The following is a 25,823-nucleotide window of genomic DNA, read 5'->3' as shown; positions in this document are numbered from 1 at the left end:
ACAGAGTTTCTTCTTACCACCTTTGCATTTGTGGGGCCTAGCAGAGTGCCCAGCAAATGGCAGGTGATAATAAATGGAATTATTGACAGTTATTAATTCTTACCATTGCCAGAATCAAGAACACGGTTTTGCGTGATATCACTCAATCCATACAACAGTTCAATCAAGACATTCTATTATAATCATCATTTTACAAATGAGGAAACTGAGGCACAGAGAAAATGAGTAACTAGGACACAGTTTATAGATGGTAGGTCCTGGCCATTGGACTCTTAGACTCACACCCTTAGCCAAGGTCCTACATGGATAATTGGTTTTTTGAAAAGAAAATAAACATATTCTCACACATACATTTAGTATGGTGTATGTTTCTAGGTCATACTTGCTATGCTCAATGAATGTAAGTTAAATTTCATTCAAATCAATGTTAATTCAACCTAATGAATGCCACACTCTTAAGCTCAAAGCCAACCCTGACTTTGGTCAGAATAGTGATCACGACAAGGGCATATAGAACCCACATTCTTTTAAAAGATTTAGAGATATTTCTGATATGGCAAACCAGATAACTTGGACCAATCCCTTCACTGGGGGTGAATGAAAAACATAGGTGGACAGAATAATTATTAAATCTTCATGAAAGTTGCAAAGAGCTAACAAGACTGTGATAAGTACATGGGCCAGGATCTGAGAAGACACATCCGGAGGGGCATGCCCAGCCTTTAAACTGCTTTTACCTAGGGGATGTTGGTTGATTCAGAGGGGATGGCTGAAAGCCTGAGCAGGTCTTTTGACAGCCTGAATGATGAAATTTGAGTTCATCATTCATTATGGGTGGAGGCCTGGTAAACCATTCCACACTTAAGGTTGGGACCCAAAAAGCCACACTGAATAAATATTAGTGAAATGGAAGGGAACCAGCTCAAACTGGTTATACATACTGTAACCCAGAGTCAAGTTATTCAGATTGCCCAGGATATTTTAATCCCCAACTTTGAATTAAGGTGACCCTGGATCACTAGAGGTGCTGATATCTGACAAAAGCAAAGGAAAGTCCTCTTTGGAGAAGGACAGTTTCATTGTATACTTGAAAATATTTCTACAAATAAATTTGAAATGTAGTAAACAAAATATAAACAGACATATGAGGAGATAAGGTAACATGATCAAGGACCTACATGAACAATGGACATCAGAAACAAACCCACAGGTTACTTCAGAAATAATTACAAGTCAGCATGTAATTACAGGGCACGAACTTTAAAGTATCAATGCTTACCATGCTCGTGAAGTTGAAAGCCACTCTTAAATCTTTAAGTAAGGAGCTGGAAATTATAAAAAGTAATACTACTTGGTTTAAAAAGAACCAACTAGCAGTTCTCAAATTGAAAAAATATTGTCCAATAGTAAGAACTCAGTATTAAGAACTCAAGGTTTAATTGCAGTTTAGGTGCAGCTGAAGAGAGAATTAGCACACCGGAAGATAGACGAGAAGAAACTAGCCCAAAGCAAGGAAAGACTAAAGGATGGAAAATACAGAGGAGAAGATAATGACATAGAACATACAGTGGGAAGGTCCAACATGTTAAATTGGAGTCTCTGAAGGAGTGAAGGGAAAGTCTGAGTAGAAGCAATATTTGAAGAGATGAAATTTCCCAAACTGATGGAAGAAATTTACAAACAAGGAAACTGAGGCTCTCTCTACATGTAAAAGAGAAGTTAAATAAGTTGTATGAGTTTACACACAGTTCTGACAGTTGAGGTCCAGTGCCCATGACCTTGATGCTACTCAGGTAAATATTTTTAAAGAATGAATGAGTAAATGAATGAATGAATAAATGAATGAATGAATAAATGAATGGCCAGTACCTAGTAAACACGGGGTCACTTTTTGCTACATGAATAGCAGAAAAAATAGTCTTTAAGAAAAACAAAACAAAACATGACTAGACACAAAGAGGTCATTTCCTAATGCTAAAAGGTTTAATTCACTAGAAAGATGAAAAAAATTATAAATTTGTATGTACTTAATAACATTACTGAATCAATGAAATTTGCCAAATTAACAGAATAAAGGAGAAAAAATATTACACTGATTACCTCAGTAGAGGAAGATAAAGCATTTTACAAAATTTAATTTCTGTGCATGAGAAACACACTTAGCAAATTAGGAATGGAAAGAAACTTTTTTAACTTGATTAAAGAAAAAAAAAACACAGCTACATTACATGTTATACCTAATGGTGGAAACCTCAAAGCAATATTAAGAAAAACTAAATTAAATATGACCTAAATAAATGCAGTATATAATGTATCTTGATTGGAAGATTTGATATTGTAAAGACATTAATGATCCTCAAATTGACCTATAAATTCCAAATCTTAACCAATAACTACATGTGATATCAATTGAAGCTACACATACTCCTTAATTCAAAATTCCACTCTTCGGTATATCCAAGAGAAATACAGGCACACAGCTTCTACAAGAAACTTCATGCCAGTCAAGGTGTAATCGGCTAACACAAGATGACTCCAAAGTCCATCACCAGTAGGATGGGCAAATGTATGGTGCTGTATTTATACAGCAGAACACTCCACAGCAATAAGAATGAACGAACTACTGCCACACACAACCACCCAGATGAATCTCACAAATATAAAGTTGAGTGGAAGGCCAATAGGACAAGGCACATGCTGTAAGATTCCATTTACATAAAGTTCAAAAACTGCCAAAGCTGCACAACAGTGTCCAGGGGTGTGCTCTGAGACACACAACTGTAAATCAAACCTGGGATCTGATTTCTGTATCAGCAGGATGATGGCTTCTGGAAGCAGGGAGGGTGTTAGGATGGGGAGAGGCATGGGGGTGTTCTGGGGTCTCAGGTACATTCTCTTTCTGGCTCTACATGGTTTCATAAATGTTTTACAATAATCATTTGTTAATTCATAAGATTATGCTTTATTTATTCATATGTGTTACATTTCACAATAAAAATTGTTTCAATGAATGGGAAGGATGGACATTATTTTTCAGCCTCTAAGGATCCCAATTTTCTGCCAGCAGACAGATTTGTAAATTGACTCTCTGATTCTATAGCAGAGGTTGAGACAAACCTTTTTCTTTATGGTTCACAATTGTCAAATCATAAATACATGCTGGGATTTGTAAATTAGAGAAAGGTTAGCTTTGTAAAAGCAATACGGTCCATTAGCTTAGCCTCCTTCTAATAAAAAATGTGCTGGATCCTGTCTGCTCCCTGGAAAGACTCACGTTTGCATTTTTTGTTGCATGGTCTGACAGGTCATAAAACACATGGCTTCCCACTAATGCTGGCACGTGTCATTTGGGAGATACTGATTTATTCTGTGCCTGAAATAGAACCAGAGTTAATTTGCATTATTGTTTTCCCAGTACGTGTAAAGGGGTCAGGATGGAGGGGAACTCTGGTGGGGGATGGAGGCTGGCCCTGAGCCTCACCCTCTAAGCTTAGGAGGATGCCCCCTTCCCCTCAAACGAAGCACACACAGCCCGGGCAAAGACAACCTGCTCACTCTGAACTTGCTCTTCATTCAGGTGTCTCCTCTACACCCTCATCCAAACTACCAGATGCCCTCCCCAGGTTTCTCACTGAGCAGGGACTAGGGGCAGGGAAGGTACTCATAGTCTGGAGCCTTTGAAAGCTTCCTTAACCTACTCAAGGCTCAGTCTTCTTATCTGTCAAAGGGGGCTGATAATTCCTGCTTTGAGGGCTGATTAGGAGGATTAGAAAGGATTGGTAGGCTCACAGAACACAGCAAGCACTTAATAAATGCTAGCTAGTATGATTAGATAAAAGTTGGAGAAGTTAGGGTGTGGTTCTCAGGAAGCATTGTCCACTGCTACTGTCATTCTAGGAACAAAGCATTTGGGGGGAAAGAGGTGAGAAGAATTCCCTCTGAGCAGGGGCAGTTTTTGGTTCAGTTGTTTGAAAAGCAAGCAAGAGGAGGGGAGAGCAGGGAGGGAGGGAAGGGAGGAGAGGTACAAGGCCAGAAATGGGTGGGTGGCCCAGTGGGGCTAAAGTACAGGGCACTGGGGAAGCAGAGGGCTCGTGAGGGGGCCAGTATCACACAAGGGACCCAAATGCCACACTGCCAAGAGGAGACCCGGCAGGCCATGGTGGGGTTCAAGCAAGCCGAGGATGTGGCCAGGGTGGAAGATGCCCTGAGGAATGGCAGAGTCCATGGAATGGGTCTTTCTGGATGCCCTGGACATGGCCTGGCCCCTGGGAGTCTTGTTCCTCATGACAGGAACCAAGAACATTCCCCAGGGACTGTAACCTGATTGTTTTGAAGATGCGCATTTAATGACTTCAGAGTGCGCTCAGGTTCCCCTGACAAGTGGGTCCTGGAAAGCACAGTTGAGCTTGGGTCTCTTAAAAATGGGAACTGGGGGCCAGGCATGGTGGCTCATGCCTGTAATCCCAGCACTTTGGGAGGCCGAGGCGAGCGGATCACCTGAGGTCAGAAGCTCAAGACCAGACTGACCAACATGGAGAAACCCCCATCTCTACTAAAACTACAAAAAAATTAGCCGGGTGTGGTGGTACATGCCTGTAATCCCAGCTACTTGGGAGGTTGAGGCAGGAGAATCGCTTGAACCGGGGAGGCGGAAGTTGCAATGAGCCAAGATCGTGCCATTGCACTCCAGACTGGGCAACAAGAGCAAAACTTTGTCTCAAAAAAAAATGGGAAGTGGGTTGAACAAGAGGCAGAAGCTCACGCACCTGCAGTGCTGGGCCAACCACCAGCAACGTGACCATGGGCCAACTCCCTTAAAAAAGGAGGGGAGGACACCTGCCTGTGGGAGATCCCAAGAAACACGTGGGCAGCTCAGCGCACTGCCTCCCACTCTCTCTCCTGGTACCCACGCCCCTTGCCTCATAACCTTGCAGGGACTTCTCTGGGTGAGTGGGGAGCACCTCCCTGCCCCCGCTATGCTAAGTTCAGGCATGTGACTCACTTTGGCTGACAGAATGAGGCGGAAGGACGGTGTGCTGCTTTGGAGGCTAGGCCTCAGCTATTGCTATGAGAAGAACATGCCCAGCCTAGTTCACAGGTCTTAGGAGGAAGACAGGAGAGACATGGAGCAAGGCCGAGTCACATTAATCAAGCCCGGCCAAGATCAGCCAACCACCAGCCAAGCTGCAGACCACGAGAGCAAATCACTGTTTTCTGCAGCCCCTGGGTTTCCAGGTGTCCTGTTACACAGCATGACTGTGATCACAGTCACCTGGACAGCAGGAGCTGGAGGGGGTCCTCACAGTGAAAGCTCTTCTCCTCACAGCATGCAGAGGTTCATTTTGCAAATGTCTCCTGAGCACCTACTGCAGGCAAAGCGCTCTGCCAGGGACACTGCAGTGACTGAGGCAGGTGTGGACCTAGACCGGAGCGAGTTCAGAGTCCAACAGGGGGTCAGACATTGCACACATGCTCCCCACAGGCTGTGACTCATGTGATGACCAGGAGGATGGAAGTCCCAAGACAGACAGGTCTGGGGAGAGGTCAGAGAAGGGCTCCCCTAAAGAAGTGACATTTCAGCTGTGACTCAAAGAGCAAGAACGAGCTGACCAGGCAAAGCCCAGGGAAGGGAGGAAGACAGTGTCAGGCACTGGAGTGGGAAGGGCAAGGGCACCCCTGGGGGAACTGAGAGATGTCTGAGTTTGGCCTGACATCTCTCCAGCCAAGTCAGGGAGCAAGGGACAGAACTCCCGGAAGGGTGACGAGGGGGCCAGGTTGTGTGGACTTCATGGGCCAGGCTGGCAGGCCCATTGGGCCACGTTAGGTGGATCTTGTGGGCCAGCTTGGGTGGAAGCCTTGTGGGTCAGGCCAGGAAGGCATTGTGGGTCAAGTTGGGAGCATCTTGTGGACAGCCTGGATGGGCCTCATGGACCATGCTACGTGGTCATGATGGGCCAGATTAAGGATATCAGACTTCTTGAGAGCAACAGGAGGTATTTTGGGGTGTTAAGTGGGCTCTTTCATATGGTTAAGAACTTAAAAGGAAGGTAGCTGAGAATTCCTGAATCAGAGAGGTTAAGTGATACAGACTAGGCCACACAGCAGGCATGCAGCTGAAATGGGTCCACAACCTGGTCTGTCTGCTTCCTGAATGACTCTTCTCCCCTCTGTACCTCTTTGCAGGGAGGTAAGATGGTAGTGAAAATTACTAAAAGGTAAGAGGGGTAGCATGTGATACAAGGGCACTGTGAGTTGTACTTCTGCAAAGAAAACACATTTACCCCAGTAGTAAATGAAAATAAAAAGGCACATTCCCTTAGTCTGTTTCTATAAAGGCAGATTAGACTCGTCCAGCCTATTTTTCTCAGTCTCTGCATCCTTGGTGATGGCATATCACCCTTTAAGCCTAATAAAGAATCACATAAACTGATTTGCACCTGCAGCGCCCACAGACACCTGCTTCCCAGAGATGGGGACGTCTGTGGGGCCCAGGCTTCTATTATGTCCTCTTAAGATCTACTTCCAATAGGTTACTGCCTAGAAAATCAGGGTTTTCATTGTCTTCGGGAAACAAATTTCTTTCACTCTTTGGAAACGTACTGTTTTTCTCTGTGGTACACAGAATATCTCCCTAAAGATGTTCACGTCCCGATCCCTGGAATCTTTGAGCATGGAATCTTCCATGGTAAAGACTTCGTAGGTGGAACTGAGTTAAGGACCCTGAGACAGAAGGATGATCCTGGCTGACCCAGTTGGGTCCAGTGTGATCACAGGGTTCTGATAAGTGAATGAGGGAGCGGGAGGGTCCCAGTCAGGGGCGGGAGGGTCACAGTCAGGGAAGATGTGATGGTGGAAGCAGAGGCAGGGGTGGCGCCATAGCTGGCTCTGAGCCAAGGAATGTGGGTGGCCTCTAGAAATTCAATGATGGTGAATGAGAATACTTCTTGTTTTTTTTTTTAATTTTTGAGATGGAGTTTTGCACTATCACCAGGCTGGAGTACAGTGGTGTAATCTTGGCTCACTGCAACCTCCATGTCCTGGGCTCAAACGATTCTCTTGCCTCAGCCTCCCAAGTAGCTGGGATTACAGGCACCCAACACCACATCCGGCTAATTTTTGTATTTTTTTGTTTGTTTGTTTGTTTTCTTTTTTTTTAAAATAGATTGTATTTTTCTTTTTTTTTTGGGGGGGGGAGGAAGGGAGGAAGGCAGGAAGGGAGGGAAGGAGGAAGGTAGGGAGGAAGGAAGGGATAAAGGAAGGAAGGGAGAAAGGAGGGAGGGGGGGAGGGAGGGAGGGAGGGAGGGAAGGGAAGGAAGGAAATCAAGCAATGAGAGAGACATTGCCGACCTGGATCTAGAGGTTTACAAGTTGATTTCTTTTTTTTTTTTTTTGAGAGAAGGAAAGAAAAAGAAAAAAAATGAGTAAAGGAGAGGAAGAAAGAGGAAGAGAAAGAGGGAGGGTGAATGGAAATATTGCTTTATTCTGAAAATAATTGGGTACTAATAATGGCCAATCAATGTTTCATTTAAACTTATGAGTAGGTGTGATGTGGTATTGACAAGAATGTATATTTTGTGTATTTGAAGTGGAGAGCTCTATAAATATTTATTAAATTTACTTGTTCCAGATCTGACTTCGAGTCCTTGATATCCTTATTAATTTTCTGTCTCATTGAATCTAAGTCTCTATGTATCTGGGTGTTAGGATCGTTAGCTCTTGTTGTTGCATTGGTCCTTTTACCACTATATCTTTGTTGCTTTAAAATCTATTTTATCCGATATGAGAATTGCAACTCCTGCTTTTTATTTATTTATTTGTTTACTTTTGCTCTTCATTTGGTTGGTAAATCTTTCTCCATCCCTTTGTTTTGGGTCTTTGTGTATCCTTGCATGTGAAACAGGTCTGGATGTAACATGCCACTGGGTTTTGACTGTGTCTTTTGATTGGGGAATTTAGTCGATTTAAATTTAGGGTTACTGCCATTTGATGTTAATTGGCTGTTTTATCCATTCGTTGGTGTAAATTCTTCTTTATGTTGGTGCTCTTTACTTTTTCGTATATTTTTAGAAAGGCTCATACTGGTTGTTCCTTTCTATGTGTAGTGCCTCTTTCAGAAGCTCTTATAAAGCAGGCCTGGTGGTAATAAAATCTCTGAGTTCTTGCTTGTTCATAAAAGATTTTATTTTTCCTTCAGTTGTGAAGCTTAGTTTGACTGGATATGAAATTCTGGGCTGAAGGTTCTGTTCTTTGAGGATGTTGAATATTGGCCCCCACTCTCTTCTGGCTTGTAGAGTTTCTGCTGAGAGATCTGCTGTGAGTCTGATAGGCTTGCCTTTGTGGGTAACATGACCTTTCTCTCTGGCTGCCCTTAGTATTTTCTCCTTCGTTTCAACCCTGGTGAATCTAACGATTATGTGCCTTGGGGTTGCTCTTCTTGAGGAATATCTTTGTGGTATTCTCTGTATTACCTGGGGTTGAATGTTGACCTGCTTTGCTAGTTTAGGAAAATTTTCCTGAATAATATCCTGAAGGGTATTTTCCAGCTTGGATTCATTCTCTCTGTCGCATTCAGGTACACCTATCAAATGTAAATTTGGTCTTTTCACATAGTCCCACATTTCTTGGAGACTTTGCTCATTCCTTTTTATCCTTTTTTCTCTAATCTTTTCTTCATGTTTTATTTCATTAAGTTGGACTTTGACCTCTAATATCCCTTCTTCTGCTTGAACAATTCGAGTGTTTAAACCTGTGCATACTTCTCGGAGTTCCTGTATTGTATTCTTCAGTTCCATTAATTCACTCATACTCCTCTCTAAATTGTCTATTCTCAATAGGATTTCATCAAACCTTTTTTCAAAGTTCCTAGTTTCTTTACATTGGGCTACAACATGTTCTTTTAACTCACTGAAGTTTGTTATTATCCATTCCCTGAAGAGTGATTCTGTCATTGGGATGCGCTCGTTCTCCATCAAGCCTTGTTCCATTGTTGATGTGGAACTGTGATCACCTTTAGAGGGAGAGGCGTTCTGACTCTGAGTATTCTCAGCTTTTTTACGCTGGTTTCTTCCCGTCATTGTAAATTTATCCTCCTGTTGTCTTTGAATTTACCAACTTTCAGATTAGGTCTCTTGTGTGGACATCCAGGTTGTTAGTTCCCAGGGCCAGAGCAGCGGCGTTAAAACTGATGGTGCTTTTCTGCCCAGGATTCTCATGTCTGGCTTCCTTCTTGTGTCCGTAGTAGGCGACTCTGCCTTCCCAGGGCTCTAAACCTCGGTCAGAAGGGGAACCAGTCTCGTTTACTCTGCGCTGAGCACTGCCGCACCGAGGTGCCATCACAGCTGCTGCGCCGGTCTCTGGTGTCGTGCTGGGGGCCCGTGCGGGTCCTCCAAACCTGTTTACTCTGCTCCGAGAGCTGCCGCGCCGAGGTGCCGGCGGAACCGCTGTGCCGGCCACAAGAGTCGTGCTGGCGACCCGTGTGTTTCCTCCACTGGGGATCTTCTGCTCTGTGAGCGACCAGAATTTGTCTGAAAGTGTGGCGTCCTCTAGTTCTCTGCGCCTTCACTGAGAGCTGCAATCCCGTGATGTTAGCGATCGGCTATCTTGGATCGTTCTCAATTTTTGTATTTTTAGTAGAGACAAGGTTTCACCCTGTTGGCTAGGCTGGTCTTGAACTCTTGACCTTAAGTGATCCACCCACCTTGGCCTCCCAAAGTGCTGGGATTACAGGTGTGAGCCACCATGCCCTGCCAAGAATACATTTTGAGTGTCACTGTGTGCCCAACACTCTTCTTTAGGCTTTACCCATGTGAGCTTACTTAAACCTCTTGGTAGCCATATGAAGAAGGCCTATTACCTCTGCTTTGACAGAGTGGAGGTGGGATATTGACCATCCAAACAGACACAAAGCCCCAGGCTTTCTCACTGCCTCATCAGGCAGCACCATCTCCTTTGTGGGCCACAGCAATGTCTCCTCCCAGGGCTCCCCGCTGCTACCTCTGCCCCTAGAGTCTGTCCTCCTCATGGAAACCACAGTGAACCTGGTAAAACATAAAGAAAGTCACTTCCCTGCTCAAAACACGCTGGTGATTTCCTGTCTTGCTCAGAAGTCAACGCAACTATCTTGGGATGGTCTGCAAAGCCCTCCAAGATGCAGCTCTCTGGCCTCATCCCTTCCCCGTCTGCCCCTTCCTCCCTGCCTGCCTTCCCAGCTTCCCTGCTGCTCTTATACTGGCCTCACTGCTACAACCCCAAGCACACATGTGCTGCACAATGCTGTGCTCAACAACACTTGTTGAATGAATGAATGACTGAATGACTGAATGAACGAACTCTCCCAAGGTGACGGGTTAGCAGACTGAGAAAGAAAAGTAAAATTCTAAGCTGCCAACTGACTGCACAGTTAGGGCTTCTTGGCCAAGGGGACCCCAGGGAAACCCTGGAAACTGAGTTCCCAGTAGCCGTGAAGGACGGGATGGAAGGCTGAACACACCTCACTGTACCCACTCCCTCACCAGCCAACCACAGTAAGGCTTTCTTCCCTGTGGACTAAACAGAAACCGGCCCTTTCAACAGACCCCAGGCTGATGGCTGCTTATCTTCCAGGACAGAACAAAGATGAGATGAGATGGCTGGTTCCTTCATGCCTTTCTGAGATGCCTGCTTCCTCTCTTTTTCTTCAGTCACCTTATCTAATATAAAATGTAGATTTACTAGGCACTGAGTGAAGTCTCCCAAGTGCCTAATTGTTCTTCTCATTGCTGCCCCACCCCCACCTCCCCTCGCTTTTCTAAAGGAAAATGTACAAATAAACCTCCTGAGAACCTCTTTGGAAAAACACAGCCAAGTCTGTGACTTGCGCTTGCCCAGGTGCACCCTCAGGCTGGCTCAATAAACCTTGACTGATTGCAGCACCAGCCTCAGTCATTCATTTTGGTGGTTGAGATTCACGCCCAGGACCCTGGACCCAGATCTGGGCTCATCCGCACTCAGCTCAACACCTCCTGAGATTGTGCTCCCTGTGGGGCAGGCGGGAAGCATTCGCTGAGCACCTACCATTGTGCCAGGCCCAGACCTTGGGCCTGCTCTCCTCGGCAGCCCCAGCCATCAAGGAAAATGGGCTCCCAGCCTCGACTGCACAAAGAAGGAAACCAGAGCTCAGAGCAGTCCAGGCCCTGGCCCAAGGACACCCAGCCAGGTGGGCACAGCCAGCTCTCCAATCAGCAATGGTGGATTTTAGTCTGCTCCTATGGAATATCAGGTAAAGCAGTTTCCAGTAACCAGAGGCGACAATTTCCAAATTGAGGAAATGTAAAATAAACCAAGCGACCTGGAACCTAAAGGCTTGTGATGAAATGGCAAAGTAAATCTAAGGAAACTCCTCTGGCCTGATTCTGGGAGACAAGTTGACACAGGCCTTGGGCCACTTGCCTTAAAAATGCCAGTGCAAGGCTGCATGAGGGGGCTCACACCTGTAATCCCCACACTTTGGGAGGCCAAGGTGGGCGGATCACCTGAGGTCAGGAGTTCGAGACCAGCCTGACCAACATGGTGAAAACCTGGTCTCTACTAAAAATACAAAATTAGCTTGTGTGGAGGTGCATGCCTGTAATCCCAGCTACTTGGGAGGCTGAGGCAGGAGAATCATTTGAACCCGGCAGGTGGAGGTTGTGGTAAGCCGAGATGGCACCACTGCACTCCAGCCTGGGAAACAAGAGCAAAATTCTGTCTCAAAAACAAGCAAACAAAAACCCCCACGCAGATGTGGGGGTTTTCACACCCACCTCCACTGTGCCCCTGGACACCTCCTTATGCTGTACATTTCATATGCCTCCTCCTAAAAGAGAGACAGCAGGTACCACCCCTCCCCACACCTGTCACCCTCTCCTGATGTTAGATTAACAGACTGTCTCCACTTTCTTTGCTGAAGCTCTGATAGGCCCCGCAACTAGGCCCACGCAGGGAAACCAAATGCATAACTTCCTATGGATGTCATTTCAGCATCATTGACAAACCTTTATTGAAACTGATGTATTTACCCACTGGGGCTGGCCAGACACTTTCCTATTGTGAAAGGAAAATACCTTGGGCCCCCCAAATCACTAAGCAACATGGAAAACTCAAGCTGAAAACTGCTTAGGGCAAACCTGCCTCCCATTCTATTCAAAGTTATCTCTCTGTTCACTGAGATAAATGCATATCCGATTGCCTCCTTCAGAAAGGATAATCAGAAACTCAGAAGAATGCAACTGTTGTCTCTTGCCTACCTGCAATTTGGAAGCCGCCTCCCCGCTTTCAGCCTCACTGCCTTTGCTTCAAGTTGTCCCACCTTTCCAGACAGAACCAACGTACTTTTTTTTTTTTTTTTTTTTTTTTGAGATGGAGTTTTGCTCTTGTTACCCAGGCTGGAGTGCAATGGCGCAATCTCGGCTCACCGCAACCTCCACCTCCTGGGATCAGGCAATTCTCCTGCCTCAGCCTCCCGAGTAGCTGGGATTACATGCACACGCCACCATGCCCAGCTAAGTTTTTGTATTTTTTAGTAGAGACGGGGTTTCACCTTGTTGACCAGGATGGTCTCGATCTCTTGACCTCGTGATCCACCTGCCTCGGCCTCCCAAAGTGCTGGGATTACAGGCGTGAGAACCAACGTACTTCTTACGTATACTGATTGATGTCTCCTGTCTCCCTAAAATGTATAAAACCAAGCTGTGCCGGGACCACCGGGCGCATGTTGTCAGGACCCCATGAGGCTGTGTCACAACCTTAGCACAATAAACTTTCTAAATTAACTGAGGCTGTCTCAGCTTTTCTGGGTTTACATGTATATACTGCTTGGCTTACGCTGTGCAGCAATCATTGATAGGGGGTTTTATTCAGGCTGTCAGCCTGGGTGTGCAATTGTGAGCGAGTGATCTAACCTATACCTCAGTTGCCTTAATCTTCGTGACATTCTGATGCAAAGCAAAGTTTGAGAACTACCACTTTAGAGGGGACCGGGTGAGAATCCAGTAAGCTGCCATGGGGGGCGGGGAGGAGAATGCTGCTGATGCCCACCCCATGGCCTCAGGGCCGCCTGGGCTCTTCTCCGGCAGGGAGCAATAAGTGGCCTGGCTGGGATTTGAACCCAGGACGTCTGGCTCCAGAGCCTGGGCTTCACTGTTACGCTCCACAGCCCACACTTGAGGTAGCACAGGTAGTCAAGGAAGTGACCTCCACCAAATCATCAACACAGTAAGCCTCAGCTTTCACACTGTAGTCGGCTCTTCCAAGCACAGTTACCTCCAACCTGCAGACGGCAGGTGCACTGATTTTATCTGTCCTCAGACTCATCCTTTGCTCATTATAAAAAACACACCCTTGGGCGGAGACTTAAGATGCTAATGAGACCTGTGATGTACGAACAAGTGTGCACAGCACCTGCGCACGGGCACCCAGGCCCGGAACATGCTTACTAGTAACGCCTCCTCGCACCCCTTATGAATCATCACATGAGACTCCCAGAAAGGGAGTTTCTGGTAACAGCTGAGGCTGTCTCATCTGCTCTGAATCGTCTCCCAGGGTGTCCTGTCTATTCTGCACCTAACTTTCAGAACGTTCTTTCTCCTTTGCAATAAATCTCTCTATGGGGCATCCCTTTACTTTGAGTCTCTTGTTTAAATTCTTTTAAACTAAAAAGACAAGAACTGAGGTTTCACAACAGCCGTAAACACAGTGAGCAGCATGGTGGGGTGAGCACACCTGCACTAACATTAGAAAGGCTTTCTCTCAAATCCCATCTTCGCTGCTTGCTGGCTATATAAAACTTGAGCAAGATACATGGGCCAGAACAGAGAGGTTATGTAACCAGCCAAGGTCACACAGAATGTTAGCACTCAGGGGAGGATTAGAACTCAGTTTCCTCATGCTCTGCCAGGGATTTGAGTCTCGACTCTTCTGGAACCAGTCATTCCTTTCCTGCCTGCGGGCCCCAAGGCTTTGACAAGTTGAGCCCCACCGTACGCATTTCTGGGGAAAACACTTCTTCACTCCTCATCTGGGAAGGGAGGAAGATGCGGTGGCTCCCTCATGAATCTCATGAGGATCAAACAATCGATGACTGGAGGCACTTAAGATAGGGACTGGCCCTGAACAAAGATCGGTTTCTGGTTAGTTTCCTGTGGCCGCAGTGACAAAGTGCCACACACTGGGTGCATTAAGACAATGAAGTTTCCTCTCTCAGGGTTCTGGAGGGCCTTAGTATGAAAGCAAGGTGTTGGCAGAGCCTCGCCCCCTCCAAAGGCTCTGGGGGCCCCTTCCTGGCCTCCTCTGGCTTCTGTGGCCACAGTGTTCCCCGGCTTTGGCCTCATCCCTCCAGCTTCCCCGCCGTCTTCACACAGCCTCCTTCCCTGAGTCTCTGTGTTTTCTCATGGCCTGCCTATAAGGACACCGCCATTAGAATTGGCATCCACCCGAATCCAGGGGGGCCTAACCAACTGTGCGACCCTAACCGTTCACATCTGCAAAGACCTTATTTCCAAGCATGGCCGCATCCTGAGGTTCCAGATGGACATGACATCTTGAAGGACACTGTTGGGACTAAACTGTGTCCTCCTCCCAAATTCTTATGTTGAAGCCCTGACCCCCAGTATCCAGTGTGACTGTATCTGGAGACAGGGCCTTTAAGGAGGTAATTAAGGTGAGATGAGGTCATCAGGGTGCCTCCACTCTTCTAAGCACAGAGAAATGACCACGTGAGGAGGCAACGGGAAGGCAGCTGTCTGCAAGCCTGGAAGAGAGGCCTCACCAGAAGTCAGTCCTGCTGGCACTGTGGTCTTGGGCTTCAGCCTTCAGAACCGTGAGAGCACACACCTCTGTTGTTTAATCCACCAGTCAGGGGTATGCATCTCAGTAGCCCCGGCAGGTTAACACAGACACGACTGACTCCAGTGCAGCTCCCACCGGACAAGGAGCTGCAATTCCCACCGCTGCATGGGCTTCTCCCAGCCAGGGATGCCTGTGACTCATTTCCACTTGGGCCTGGTCCCATCCAACGCTTGGCTCAGCATCGCCTCCTTTAGCCTGCAGTCCTTGACTTCACCTTCACTGGGAGCCCCTGGCCTGTCCTCTGTACTCAGAAGCAGGGAAGCTGCCACCAGAGACAAAGTGCCCTGGGACATCCTGAGTGCCAGCTGCTGTCTTGGGGCCCCATACGTGGTCAGTTGTCCCAGCACCACCATGAAGAACAATGACTGTCCCCATTTCACAGATGGGGAAACTGAGAGCTAGAGACCAGGGGATGCTCCTGTGGCCAGGCAGAGAGGAAGAGGGGAGCCAGGCCACAGACCCACGCCCTCTCCTCTTCCTGGTACTGCCCAGCACCCACTTGTTGACTCCTTCATAGCCAGCTGTCCATACTCCTGCCTTTCCCACGGCTGAGGATGCTGCCTGAGGCAAGGGCTCTGGCTCACCATGGCACCCTGTGACTCCTGCCCCTAGAGGGCTTGGGCACCCTCTCCTGCTCTCTCAAAGCCAGCCTGCGGGTCAAGTACAGCAGGCTTCACCTGCCCACCCCAGACCTGCATATGGCTGCACACAGAGAAAGAGGCAGTGCTGGCAGGTGACCTCAGACTTTCCCATTTCAGCCCAGCACCCCTCCTTTGTCACTCTACACGGATGACACCCAAAAATCCTGGGCCTGTTTCTCACCTGGGGAGAACTGATTTCCAAAGAGCTTTGCTGACAGGGACATTTAGAGATAAGAGTCCTCAGCACCCCAGAAATGGATGGGGCCTCTGAGAGGCCCGAGGCAAACTGCCTCAGTTTCTGATGTGGACAAGGACCCCATGGAGAGGACATGGCCTGCCTGAATCACTGGCCAACGAGTGCCGGGGTCGGGCCTGAACCACCGCTGGGATCCCCGGCCAGGAGGATGTGAGGTTCTCACACACACACACAGACCCTGGGGCTTCTCTGCCGGTCCCCGCAGAGGCCATGTACCTGGCAGAGTGCAACCGCCGCCTCGGTGGCTCTCACATTCTCCTCTTCCTCCAGGTCGCACCGCAGCAGTCTCTGCCTTTCCAGGACCTCATGGAAAGCCTGCGAGGAAAGCAAGAGCTGAGTCTGGTAGAAACATGCAGGGTTTTTTTTCCCAGAAGGTTCCCCAACCATCCCTGCATCTCAGATCAGAAAGAAGGATGTTGGCCCCTGTATTACACACAAGGAAACTGAGGCATGGGGCTGCCACACGGCTTTCACAGCTGACGCCAGGGCCAGCAAATCCAATTGCCAGGAAATACCACAAACCACGCTTCTGTTAAACCCAGGATGAGGAAGGGCCACTTAACTACGTCTGTCACCCTTTTGTCCTGGCCACAGCCACCCAGACATCAATTTCTGATTTCCGCTGCTGGGAACCACCACGCAGACCACGGGAGACCCACCAATGGGGGCCAGCAGGGGTGATGCAGACAGGCGACTGGTGGGGCAACCAGCCAGCCCCACTCTGACCACATGGTGGAAGCCCTTCCCTGAGGACTCCAGCAGAGCAGCAGGAGACTGGGGCCAGCCCCAGGCATCAGCAGAGAGAGACCCAGCTAGCCCTAAGCAGACCATCCGAGGCCCCAGCATCAGCATAGGGAGACCCGGCCAGCCCTAGGCAGAGCATCAGAGGCCCTGGCATCAGCAGAGGGGTGAAGCAGGGTGGAAGGACAGAGGAACAGACCCTTCTCAGGGAAGGGCTGCAGGAGAAAATTCCCTGTTGGGAGAAGTTTCAGTAGAGTCTCTAAGGACAAGGAAGGGCTCCCTGAGGGAAGATGAGGAGCCAGGCTCAGGAAGTAGCAGCAGAGGCCAGGAGGTTAAGACCCCCTAGGACCTGTGGGAATGCTACAGGCAGGAGGTGAGGTGAGAGAGAAGGGTGGGACTGGGAAAAGGCAGGTGGTAAGTGTGTGCTGGGAGCCGGGTGTCATTCATTCATTCTCCCATCCATTCCATCCTTCTTTCATTCACTTTATTTGCCAGTTTCATGCATGCATTCACCCTTCCCTGCCTGTGTCCCACGTGTCCTGAATGCCAGCACCAAGGCCTGTGCTGAGGCCCTGGGACACTGAAGTCACCCAGGGACTGTCTCCATACTCTGGACTCACACTGGGCTTTGTGGCATCATGGACAGTGGCCCAGAAATCTCTAAGTGACAAGGAACTGAATAGGCTTACCTTCCTCTTATTTCAAATGTATCTTCTCAAAGACAGAAACACCCATCCTACCCCTTTGTGGCAAACCCAGAAGCTCCCAGTGTAGTTCTGGAAGAGGCTACCTGGGTGAGGGAGGCAGCTGGACCAGGGACCTCGAGGCCTCTCCTCTGTTCTCAGGGACTCCTTCATTGGCTTCTCAAGAAGTGGTGCCACCACCACCAGGTTGGTCCCCCGAGAGGGCCCCTGGGCCTCTATTCCGGGCTGAGCCTGGACCCAGACATGGTACCACCCACTCCTTGGCAGAGCTGAGATGCCCTGTACCAAGTGCTGATGGAGGGTAGGTGGACCTGGGCAAACTGTGAGGCTGGGCTTCCCCATCCTGTCTCACTGAATCTTAATAATGCCGTGATATAGGTGCCATTATGCCCATTTCACAGATGTGGAAGCTGAGGGCCAGAGGGTGAGCAATGTGCCAAAGGTCACCCAGCTATTGGCAGAGTCAGCACACAAACCCAGGTGTGGCCGGCCTCAGTGCCCAGTGCTTAACCAGCGTGCAAGATGGTCACAGATGAGCTGGCCCTCCCCCAGCCCCACTGCCCATTACCAGGGTAAGCAAGCAGAGCGAAACCAGAGCTGGGCGGTCTCCCTGAGAACTGGCCAGCCCAGGTCCTTGGTGCCTGCACCGGGGCCAGCTGACTCCTGTTCCTTGGAGGGTGATGTCTTGCTTTCTGTCCTCCTTCAGGTTTCTTGTCCCCTTCTCAGGGAAAACCAAGGGTACCTTTGAGCTTGGCCACCTCCTGCCCACTCAACCCCACATGCAAGGCTGGGAGCTCCCTTCCTTCTCCTGGACTTGCAGCCATCCCATGGGGCCCTTTTCCTGGGTGTGTGAGCCTGCCTTACTCTCCAGGACACACTTGTCCCCTCTGGTCCACACATTTCTCGCTTCATGCCATTGTCACCATCTGTGCATCCCTGCCAAGCTCTCCACGGATCCTACCCTCCTCTTCTCAGCAGCCCTGTGACAGCGGCACGACTCTCAGCACTGGCTTACAGTCCACTAGGACACTAGGGGCGCAGGGGCTAAGGGACTGAGATTCGGTCACTCGGCTGTCCCATGGGAAGAAGGGAGATAACCTGACATCTGATGAACACCTCGGGCTTCCCATGCTCAGTGAGGGGAACAGCGCTCACCCCATATGCAGGGGCTGGAGGTGTGGGTCACCTTAAGAAACTTCTCCGGGTCAGCAGTCGTCTGGGCCTCAGCCAGGAAGCGTCTCCGTTCTTCCTCTTGAGCCAGTGTGAGCTTTGCCGTCCCCTCCACCTGGTGAGCCAGAGACGCCTTGACCAGGTCTTTGCCTTGTTGGACAGACTCTGGGATTGAAAAAAGCCACAGGACAGGTGAGTGTCCAAGCCGGACTTTCAGTGGGGATCCACATGCTTTCTCCTGTCCAGAGGTTGGGGAAGCTGGTATTGGCTGCAAAGATGATGCCCACCCTGTCGGTGACACACCTGGGTTTCTTTCTAAGGGTCTGCTAGTAGTGTGACCTCAGCTAAGTCCAGATGCCTCTATGTCTCCAGCCTTGCCCCACCAGCATCCCAGGGCCAGCCTTGGGGCAGGAGCACGCATGGGACACATGTGTAACTCAGCCACACCAGGCTCCCCTTCCTGCCCCTGACGTTGGACCTGGCTCACCCTCGCCCACCCTATGGCTGAGCAGGCTCATGTGACTCCGGCAGGACCATAAGCTGCCGCTGGGTGACACAGGCCATTCTGTAGGTTTCTGGTGCGAGACCCTCCACCCTCCTCTGTCCCTCTGCATTTCCTGGTGCCTTTGCTCCAGGACACGGGGACTCAGTCAGCCTGAATCCCTGGTAAGGGAGTGCAGCAGCTGACCCTTGTCTTGGGCAGTGGCCGTCATGGACTCTATTGTACAGAGAAGGGAAGAGAGGCCTAGAGGGCAGTCCAGTGACCCAGTCCCTGGGGCAGAAGTGGACTGCTCCAGGCTCCCAGCCCACCCCGCATAGCCCCAGGGACCCAGAAGGCCAGTGTTGTGGACCACGGGGCACATGCCCACGCTCACCCCTGCGTCGTGGACCATGGCGCCCCTGCCCACACTCACCCCTGCATTATGGACCACGATGCCCATGCCCACGCTCACCCCTGCGTTGTGGACCACGGAGCACATGCCTACGCTCACCCCTGCGTTGTGGACCACGGGGCACATTCCCACGCTCACCCCTGCGTTGTGGACCATGGGGCACATGCCCACGCTCACCCCTGTGTTGTGGACCACCGCGCCTGTGCCCACGCTCACCCCTGCGTCGTGGACAATGACACCCATGCCCACACTCACCCCTGCATCATGGACCACGACGCCCATGCCCACGCTCACCCCTGCGTCGTGGACCATGACGCCCATGCCCACACTCACCCCTGCATCATCGACCACGATGCCCATGCCCACGCTCACCCCTGCATCGTGGACCACGACGCCCATGCCCACACTCACCCCTGCATTGTGGACCATGGCGCCTGTGCCCATGCTCACCCCTGCGTTGTGGACCACGATGCCCATGCCCACGCTCACCCCTGCTGAAGCACTCTGCCTCCTGCCAGAAGGCCTTGTGCTGCTGCGTGAGCAGCTCCTCCTTCTGCCACCCGGACAGCTTCCCCTCACCAGCCAGCAGCTCCAGGCCATGGGCGATGGCAGCCAGCCGGCACCTGGTCTCCTCCTGGACCTGCAGCCTCAGAAACTCGATCACCTTTGCCATGTGCGCCCGCCCCATCGTCCTCTCCAGGATGTCCTGCAGGAAGAAACACACAGGACCACAGTTAGGGCATCCTGGGAACTGTTCAGCTTCCCGCAGAGCAGCTTAGAGGAATGAACTCCCCTTCTCCTTCATGAGTGAGACCTGGGTCTGCCCCTGATGTGGGGATTAATGCCTCTCCTAGGGTGCGGGGAGGCTGACGCCAGGTAACACATGGCAGTTTGTCCCCAGTGAGCGTACCCCAGAGGGCCACTCTCTCGGGAAGGAATCCAGATTTGCAAATGGTCAAGGAAAAAAAGGCACCTTTCTTACAGTCACCTTCCCCAGCTAATCTGACCCTGTGGCCCCTATAGGACGGACGAGGAAATGCGAAGTACCAGCTGTCCCTGGCTTCCAAGCCCCAGAGAGCCTGACTGCTGCAAACAGCCAAGATTTTCTGGGAAATGATTGGCTTCCAACACGACTCCCTGCAGTCAGATTCTACAGCAGGCCCTCCCTGTCCCCACCTCATCATTTCGTGGACTCAACTCTTGGGAAAAAAGGGAAAATGTCAACCCGAGGCAGCCAAGGGCCCTGCACACCCAAGAACAGCTGCTGGTGGAATGAGTAAGGGAAAGGAGGAGCAGGCGGCAGGCCTCGGTATCTCCCTGGCACAGACTCTGCACCCCCGACTCCCAGCCAGGCCCAGCTCATGCCTGGGCACGTCTGTGCTGGGCCAAGGCCAGGGGCCAGTCCTGTTCCCCAGCCTCCCATCTCTGCGCTAAGCTCCAACTCCGCCTTGCAGACCAGGGGATCTTTCAGAGATGCTGATGGTTCTGTTAGCTCTGGCCCCAAACCCTCCTGTTGCTGCCCCAAGATCAAGTCCAGTGCCCCAGGCATGGCACAGGAAGCTCTGTCGGGCCTTGTCCCACGAACCTGCCTGCTCCTGGCTGCCCAGCCTCTGCACATGCGGGGCCGTCCTCCTGGAATACCCTCGCTGCTTCCTCTCACTCCCCTGTCCGGCCAGGTCCTTCTCATCCTTTCGGGCTCTGTGGCCATTCCCTGCTCATCCCCTCCCTCACTGGTCCCCTGCTCTGGGCTCCACTGCCCCAGGGCTCCCATCTTCGAGGAGGTGATTGTGAGTGGCAGTCCCAGCCTGGTCTGAGAGCCCTTGAGGACAGGAGCCAGGCGTGGGTCACCCTTGTCCCCTTGAACAACCATGGCCTTGCTGTGTGCTGAGCTGCACTGGCCTCTGTTCCCACAACACAAGATCATCCCCAGTGACGGACAGGGATGCTGAGGCTCATTCCAGCAGCCTGTGCCCCTTAGGGGGCGCAAGAGGATAAGCAGAGGTGCCAGTGGGCTGCGGGAAGGGCGGCTGTGGCCACCTCTAAGGAGCACATGTGGATGCTGAGAACCCAGCACAGGCCAGTGGGGTGGGCAGTGGTGGCACAATAGATGGGGTTATATTGGAGGGAGGATGGGAGTAGAGAGAGGTGCACGAGAAGAGGGACGTGGGATGGGGGATGAGGGCCCTGACCTGCTCTGAGTGTGGCTGAGTCCTGGACAGCACCGGGCTCAGACTTGGCTCCCAGGACCTGGCACAGGCTCCTCACCTGACCCCTGCTGCACAGATCTGACATGAGGGTTAAGTAAGTCAGAATTCGTAAAGCATTGAGAGCAACAGCCATGGCACGGTGAGCTCCCTGAGGGTCAGCCCTTTCCATCATTATCAACAGGCAGTCCCCACATCTGTCTCGGCAGCTGTTTTTTTCCTGTGTGTCTCAAGAAACTGAATCTTATGACTGTCAGGGTCCCTTTGAAGGGCTCTTCCAGTTTTAATATCCAGAGATGCACATTCCAGCTCCAAACGTCCAGGCCAGAAAGATCAGATGCCGCCCTGGGAATTTCAACTCTTCTGTGTTCTGAGATACAGGGACCATCTTTTTCCCCTCTGATGCCCCATATGCAGGCACAGTGAATCCATTCCTCTTCTGTAGAGACACAGACTGTACCCCGTCCACACCTCATTACAACAATTTGCTGTCATCTATTGCTCCTGCTGACACGTGGCCTGTGGGACCCTAATGACTGACAAGTCCTGAGTGCTGCCTACACGGTGGGCTCCGCTCTAAAAACTCTACATACTGTGGAGTCTTCAACACTCTCAGCTACCCTGTGAGACAGCAGGTGCTCTTACAGTCCCCATTTCACAGACGATGAAACCAAGTCACAGAGAGGTTACATTATCTACCCAGATCACACAGCTAACAAGTGGCAAGACTGCAGTAGGAGTTCCAGTTTCTTCCCCGAGTCTGCATTTCTAACCTCTGCAATATGGTTTCCATAACAGCATGTGGCAAACAGTAGGTGCTCATTAAACACTGGCTGAAGGATCGTCATGCTGTTAAACTGGATGAACCCTTTCCTTCTTACTATTTGGAAGTTATTGACTGATACTCTGGCCAGAGTCAGTTAACGATCTATTTCCTTTTTTCTGCATCAATATCCTGCTGGCAGCAAAAGAAAAAAAAAAGGAAGAAAAGGCTTTCACCTTTGCAGAGCATTAATATTGAGTCAGCAGCCTTATCAAACTGAAATCCAATTCAAACGGGCTTGGGCAGCAAACCAGGAAGCTTCAGGCCCAGGCTCAGCGATGTCATTAGACAGGACGGGGATGTTAGGTGGGTAACTGAGTGGGCTCCTTATCTGTGTGCTGTGAATAAAATATCTCCCATGCCCATCTTTTGATAGTGTTGAGAGAAAAAGAAGACCCTGTGTGCACATGCTGAGAAAAAGCATATGAAGATCTTAAACAACTGTGTGGACATGGGGGTCTTGTTGAAGTGCAGATTCTGCTCAGGAGGGGTGGAGGGCAGGATTCTGCCTTCTAACCAGCTCCCAGTGTGGCCGATGCTGTGGTCTGTGGATCACACCTGGAGGAGCAGAGCGGCTTCAGAGAGGCCTGTGGTGTGCAGGGGTGGCAAGGATCTGCTGAGGCTTAGCTTTCCCATGGGTCTGAAGAGCTGAGTCTGTGCTGAGGGCGGGGCGGCCACTGGAGGGTTCTGAGCCAAGCCGCCACATGGGCTGGTGCACAGGACAGGGAAATGGCTGCAGAGCCAGCATCAGAGGGCTCGTGCACACTGGCTGGCACACACAGGACGACCCCAATGTGTACCAAGAGAAACCAAACAGAGACTAGGGTGTTAGGAGTCACTCAGCATCTACCCAGGCCTGTCTGTGGCAACTCTTAGCACTATTATTTTATAAATAGAGTAACAGACACTCAGAGAGTTAAGTCATGTGTTCAAGATCACACAGCTCCGAACAACAGAGCCCAGGGTCAAAGCTGGATTTGCAGATTTCTCTCCCATGGGTGTCCAACCCTTTGAATGTGAGGACGTTTTTCACTTATGGCAGGCTTCACAAAAATATGCAGAAATCTTTTTTTCTTATTTGCTCATCGGCTATCATCAGTGTGGGTGTATTTTATGTGTGGTCTAAGACAATTCTTCTTCCTCCAGTGTGGCCCAGGGAACCCAAAAGTTGGACATCCATGCCCCAGTGGTTCGTATCCCTGGCCTCCCATCAGAATAGTTCGGGGAGTTTTAAAACCCACAAGGCCAGGGCCTCCACTCCAGACCAATCAGATCAGAACCTCTGAGAGTGAAGGCCAGGAAAAGGCATTCTTAAAGAACTCTGTGGAAAAACAGGGCAGTCAGGAGAGTAAACCAATGCTCTATCTACACCAGTGGGCATCAACCCCAGTGCTCACTGTTGTCATCGGGGAGTTCTAAAAACCCCAGTGCCCAGCTAGGTTGCATCCCAGTCTGATTAAGTCAGAAACTCTGGATAGACACCCATCTGGGGCCCAGGAATCAGTACTTTTTAAAGCTCTCCAGATAATTTCAACGTGTAATTTCAGGTTTAGGACCAGAGTTCTATGCTGTAGTAATACTGAGCTGGCCAGAGCCTTCACTCATTGAACAGACGGATGGATAGATGGATGGATGGACGGACACACAGACAGATAGGTAGGTGGATGGATGGGTGGGTGGGTAGATGGACGGATGGGTAGGTAGACAGATGGGAAGGTGGATGAATGGGTGGGTGGGTGCATGGATAGATGGATGGATAGGTAAGTGGATGGATGGGTAGGTGGATGGATGGCTAGATGGGTGGGTGGGTGAGTGGGTAGATGAATGGTTGGATGGATGAGTGGACAGGTGGATGGATGGATGGATGGATGGATAGTTGGATGGATGGATAAGTAGATGGATAGATGGATGGGTGGGTAGTTGGAATGGTAAATGCATGGATTAATGGGTGGATGGATGGGTAAGTAGATAGATGGGTAGGTGGGTGGATGGGTGGGTGAGTGGGTGGGTGGGTAGATGAATGGTTGGATGGATGGGTGGGTGGGTGGGTGGATGGATGGATGGATGGATGGATGGATGGATGGATGGATGGGTAGTTGGAAGGGTAAATGGGTGGATGAATGGGTGATGGATGGATGAATTTACTGGGTTTTTTTTCCCTGGGGCTCCATACATCCAGCTACAACATGAATCTGTTAGATTGATAATGTCAAGCGTTGGGATTCCAAATGTCTAGTCTGAATATCTTCATGTTCCCTCCTGCCCCCTCCAGCATTACCAGAGCCTGCAGCTCCTGAGAATCACGCAATAGCCCTTCGGCTGCAATCATTCTTTCCGTCAGAGTCATCATGAGCTGCCGGGCTTTGGAGCTGGAACACTTAAATTGGTCCACAAGAAGGTGCTGGATGTTTTCCATCTGTTTCCAGAAAGCTTCCATCTGTGAAATGAGCAAAAGCAGAAAGGAGGGAAAAACTTACTTAAGAAAGCCAAATGGGTGCATGCTTGGGAATTACAATTCATTCCTTATCACAAACAAAGATTCTAAACAATTCTACAATTTCAGTGAGTTTATCTTGGCAACAATCACATTCTACAGTAAAGTTCTTTCTGGTTCCATCGCAGGAGCCAGTTTTGTGATGGCTTTTCGGCGGACACAAAAGCATTGCTGCTAAGGAAAGAAAGCAGTAGCTTCTCCAGCCTACAGACTCTTGCACGGGTCATTAAGCTACCGAGGGGCAGATTAAACGTGAAAATGTGCTCCTGGAAGCTTTGGGAATTTTAAAAGGGATTACACACTTCCTGGAAATAAAAGCATAAACAGACATTTAAATATTAGTTATTGTCCTGAAAGCACAAAAGTTTAACATGGCAGAGACGATGCCCACCATGAAAACCTTTTGCTTTAAAATATTTTTCCTCCCTCCTCCTCATTTTATCGGGAGCAGAGCTGGGAATCCCCAAGTGGCTTAGAATGCAGGAGGTTTAACTGCGTCATTGCAGCCAGTCAGAGCTCGAAGGACAATGATACTAGGGAGCCGAACAACTTTCCCTCGTGGCCCGCAGGCTGTTCGCACATTTGATGTCTTGATAGGTTTGTACCGGGAGAGGTAGGAACAGGCTCAGCGAAGTTAGGTCACTTGTCAGAGGTCATGTAACCAATGAGAGCCAGGATTTGGTTCAGGTCCATTTCACTCCACGGCTGGGATTGTCTCCATCTTGGCTCAGCCTCTCAGAGGCTGAAATGGACACTGCTGGCTGGACCAGGCATGGGACGGGGCAGGGGTTAGTGGCACCCGAAACCCATGCGGATCTTGTTGCTGTGACTAAAGGTCATGGTACCTGTAAACTTGTAACCTTTCTACTCTGTCACTGCGGCGTCTGTCTGGCTCTGCCACGGGGAAGCCTGCACCCAGATGAACGCTTTCCCATTGGTGCGGCTTCCCATCTCAGGACCCCCATGCCTCCCAGTAAACCCCATACATGCTGCTGGTCAGCTCCTCCTCACATCCCTGCCAGGAGGGACCTCATA

General features: G+C 50.0%; 1 protein-coding gene across 10 annotated transcripts in view; it reads right to left on the bottom strand.

The window, feature by feature from the left end:
• The window catches only part of EVC (EvC ciliary complex subunit 1), a 105,255-nt gene that overhangs the window by 32,960 nt on the left and 46,472 nt on the right, over positions 1-25,823 (bottom strand). For 9 of the 10 annotated variants that reach the window (XM_078367542.1, XM_078367543.1, XM_078367541.1 and 6 more), the window contains 4 exons: positions 24,573-24,731; positions 19,757-19,973; positions 18,391-18,539; positions 15,976-16,074 (listed from right to left, as the gene is read on the bottom strand). In XM_078367542.1, coding sequence (XP_078223668.1) covers positions 15,976-16,074; positions 18,391-18,539; positions 19,757-19,973; positions 24,573-24,731 — 624 coding nt within the window. Of the gene's footprint in view, positions 1-9,911; positions 10,038-15,975; positions 16,075-18,390; positions 18,540-19,756; positions 19,974-24,572; positions 24,732-25,823 lie in introns of those variants that run through there. The other variant, XM_078367544.1, reaches the window with a different exon arrangement.

This window comes from Callithrix jacchus, chromosome 3, assembly GCF_049354715.1.
Source record: "Callithrix jacchus isolate 240 chromosome 3, calJac240_pri, whole genome shotgun sequence".
Lineage (NCBI taxonomy): Eukaryota > Metazoa > Chordata > Mammalia > Primates > Cebidae > Callithrix > Callithrix jacchus.
This window is presented reverse-complemented; position numbering and strand designations above follow the sequence as displayed.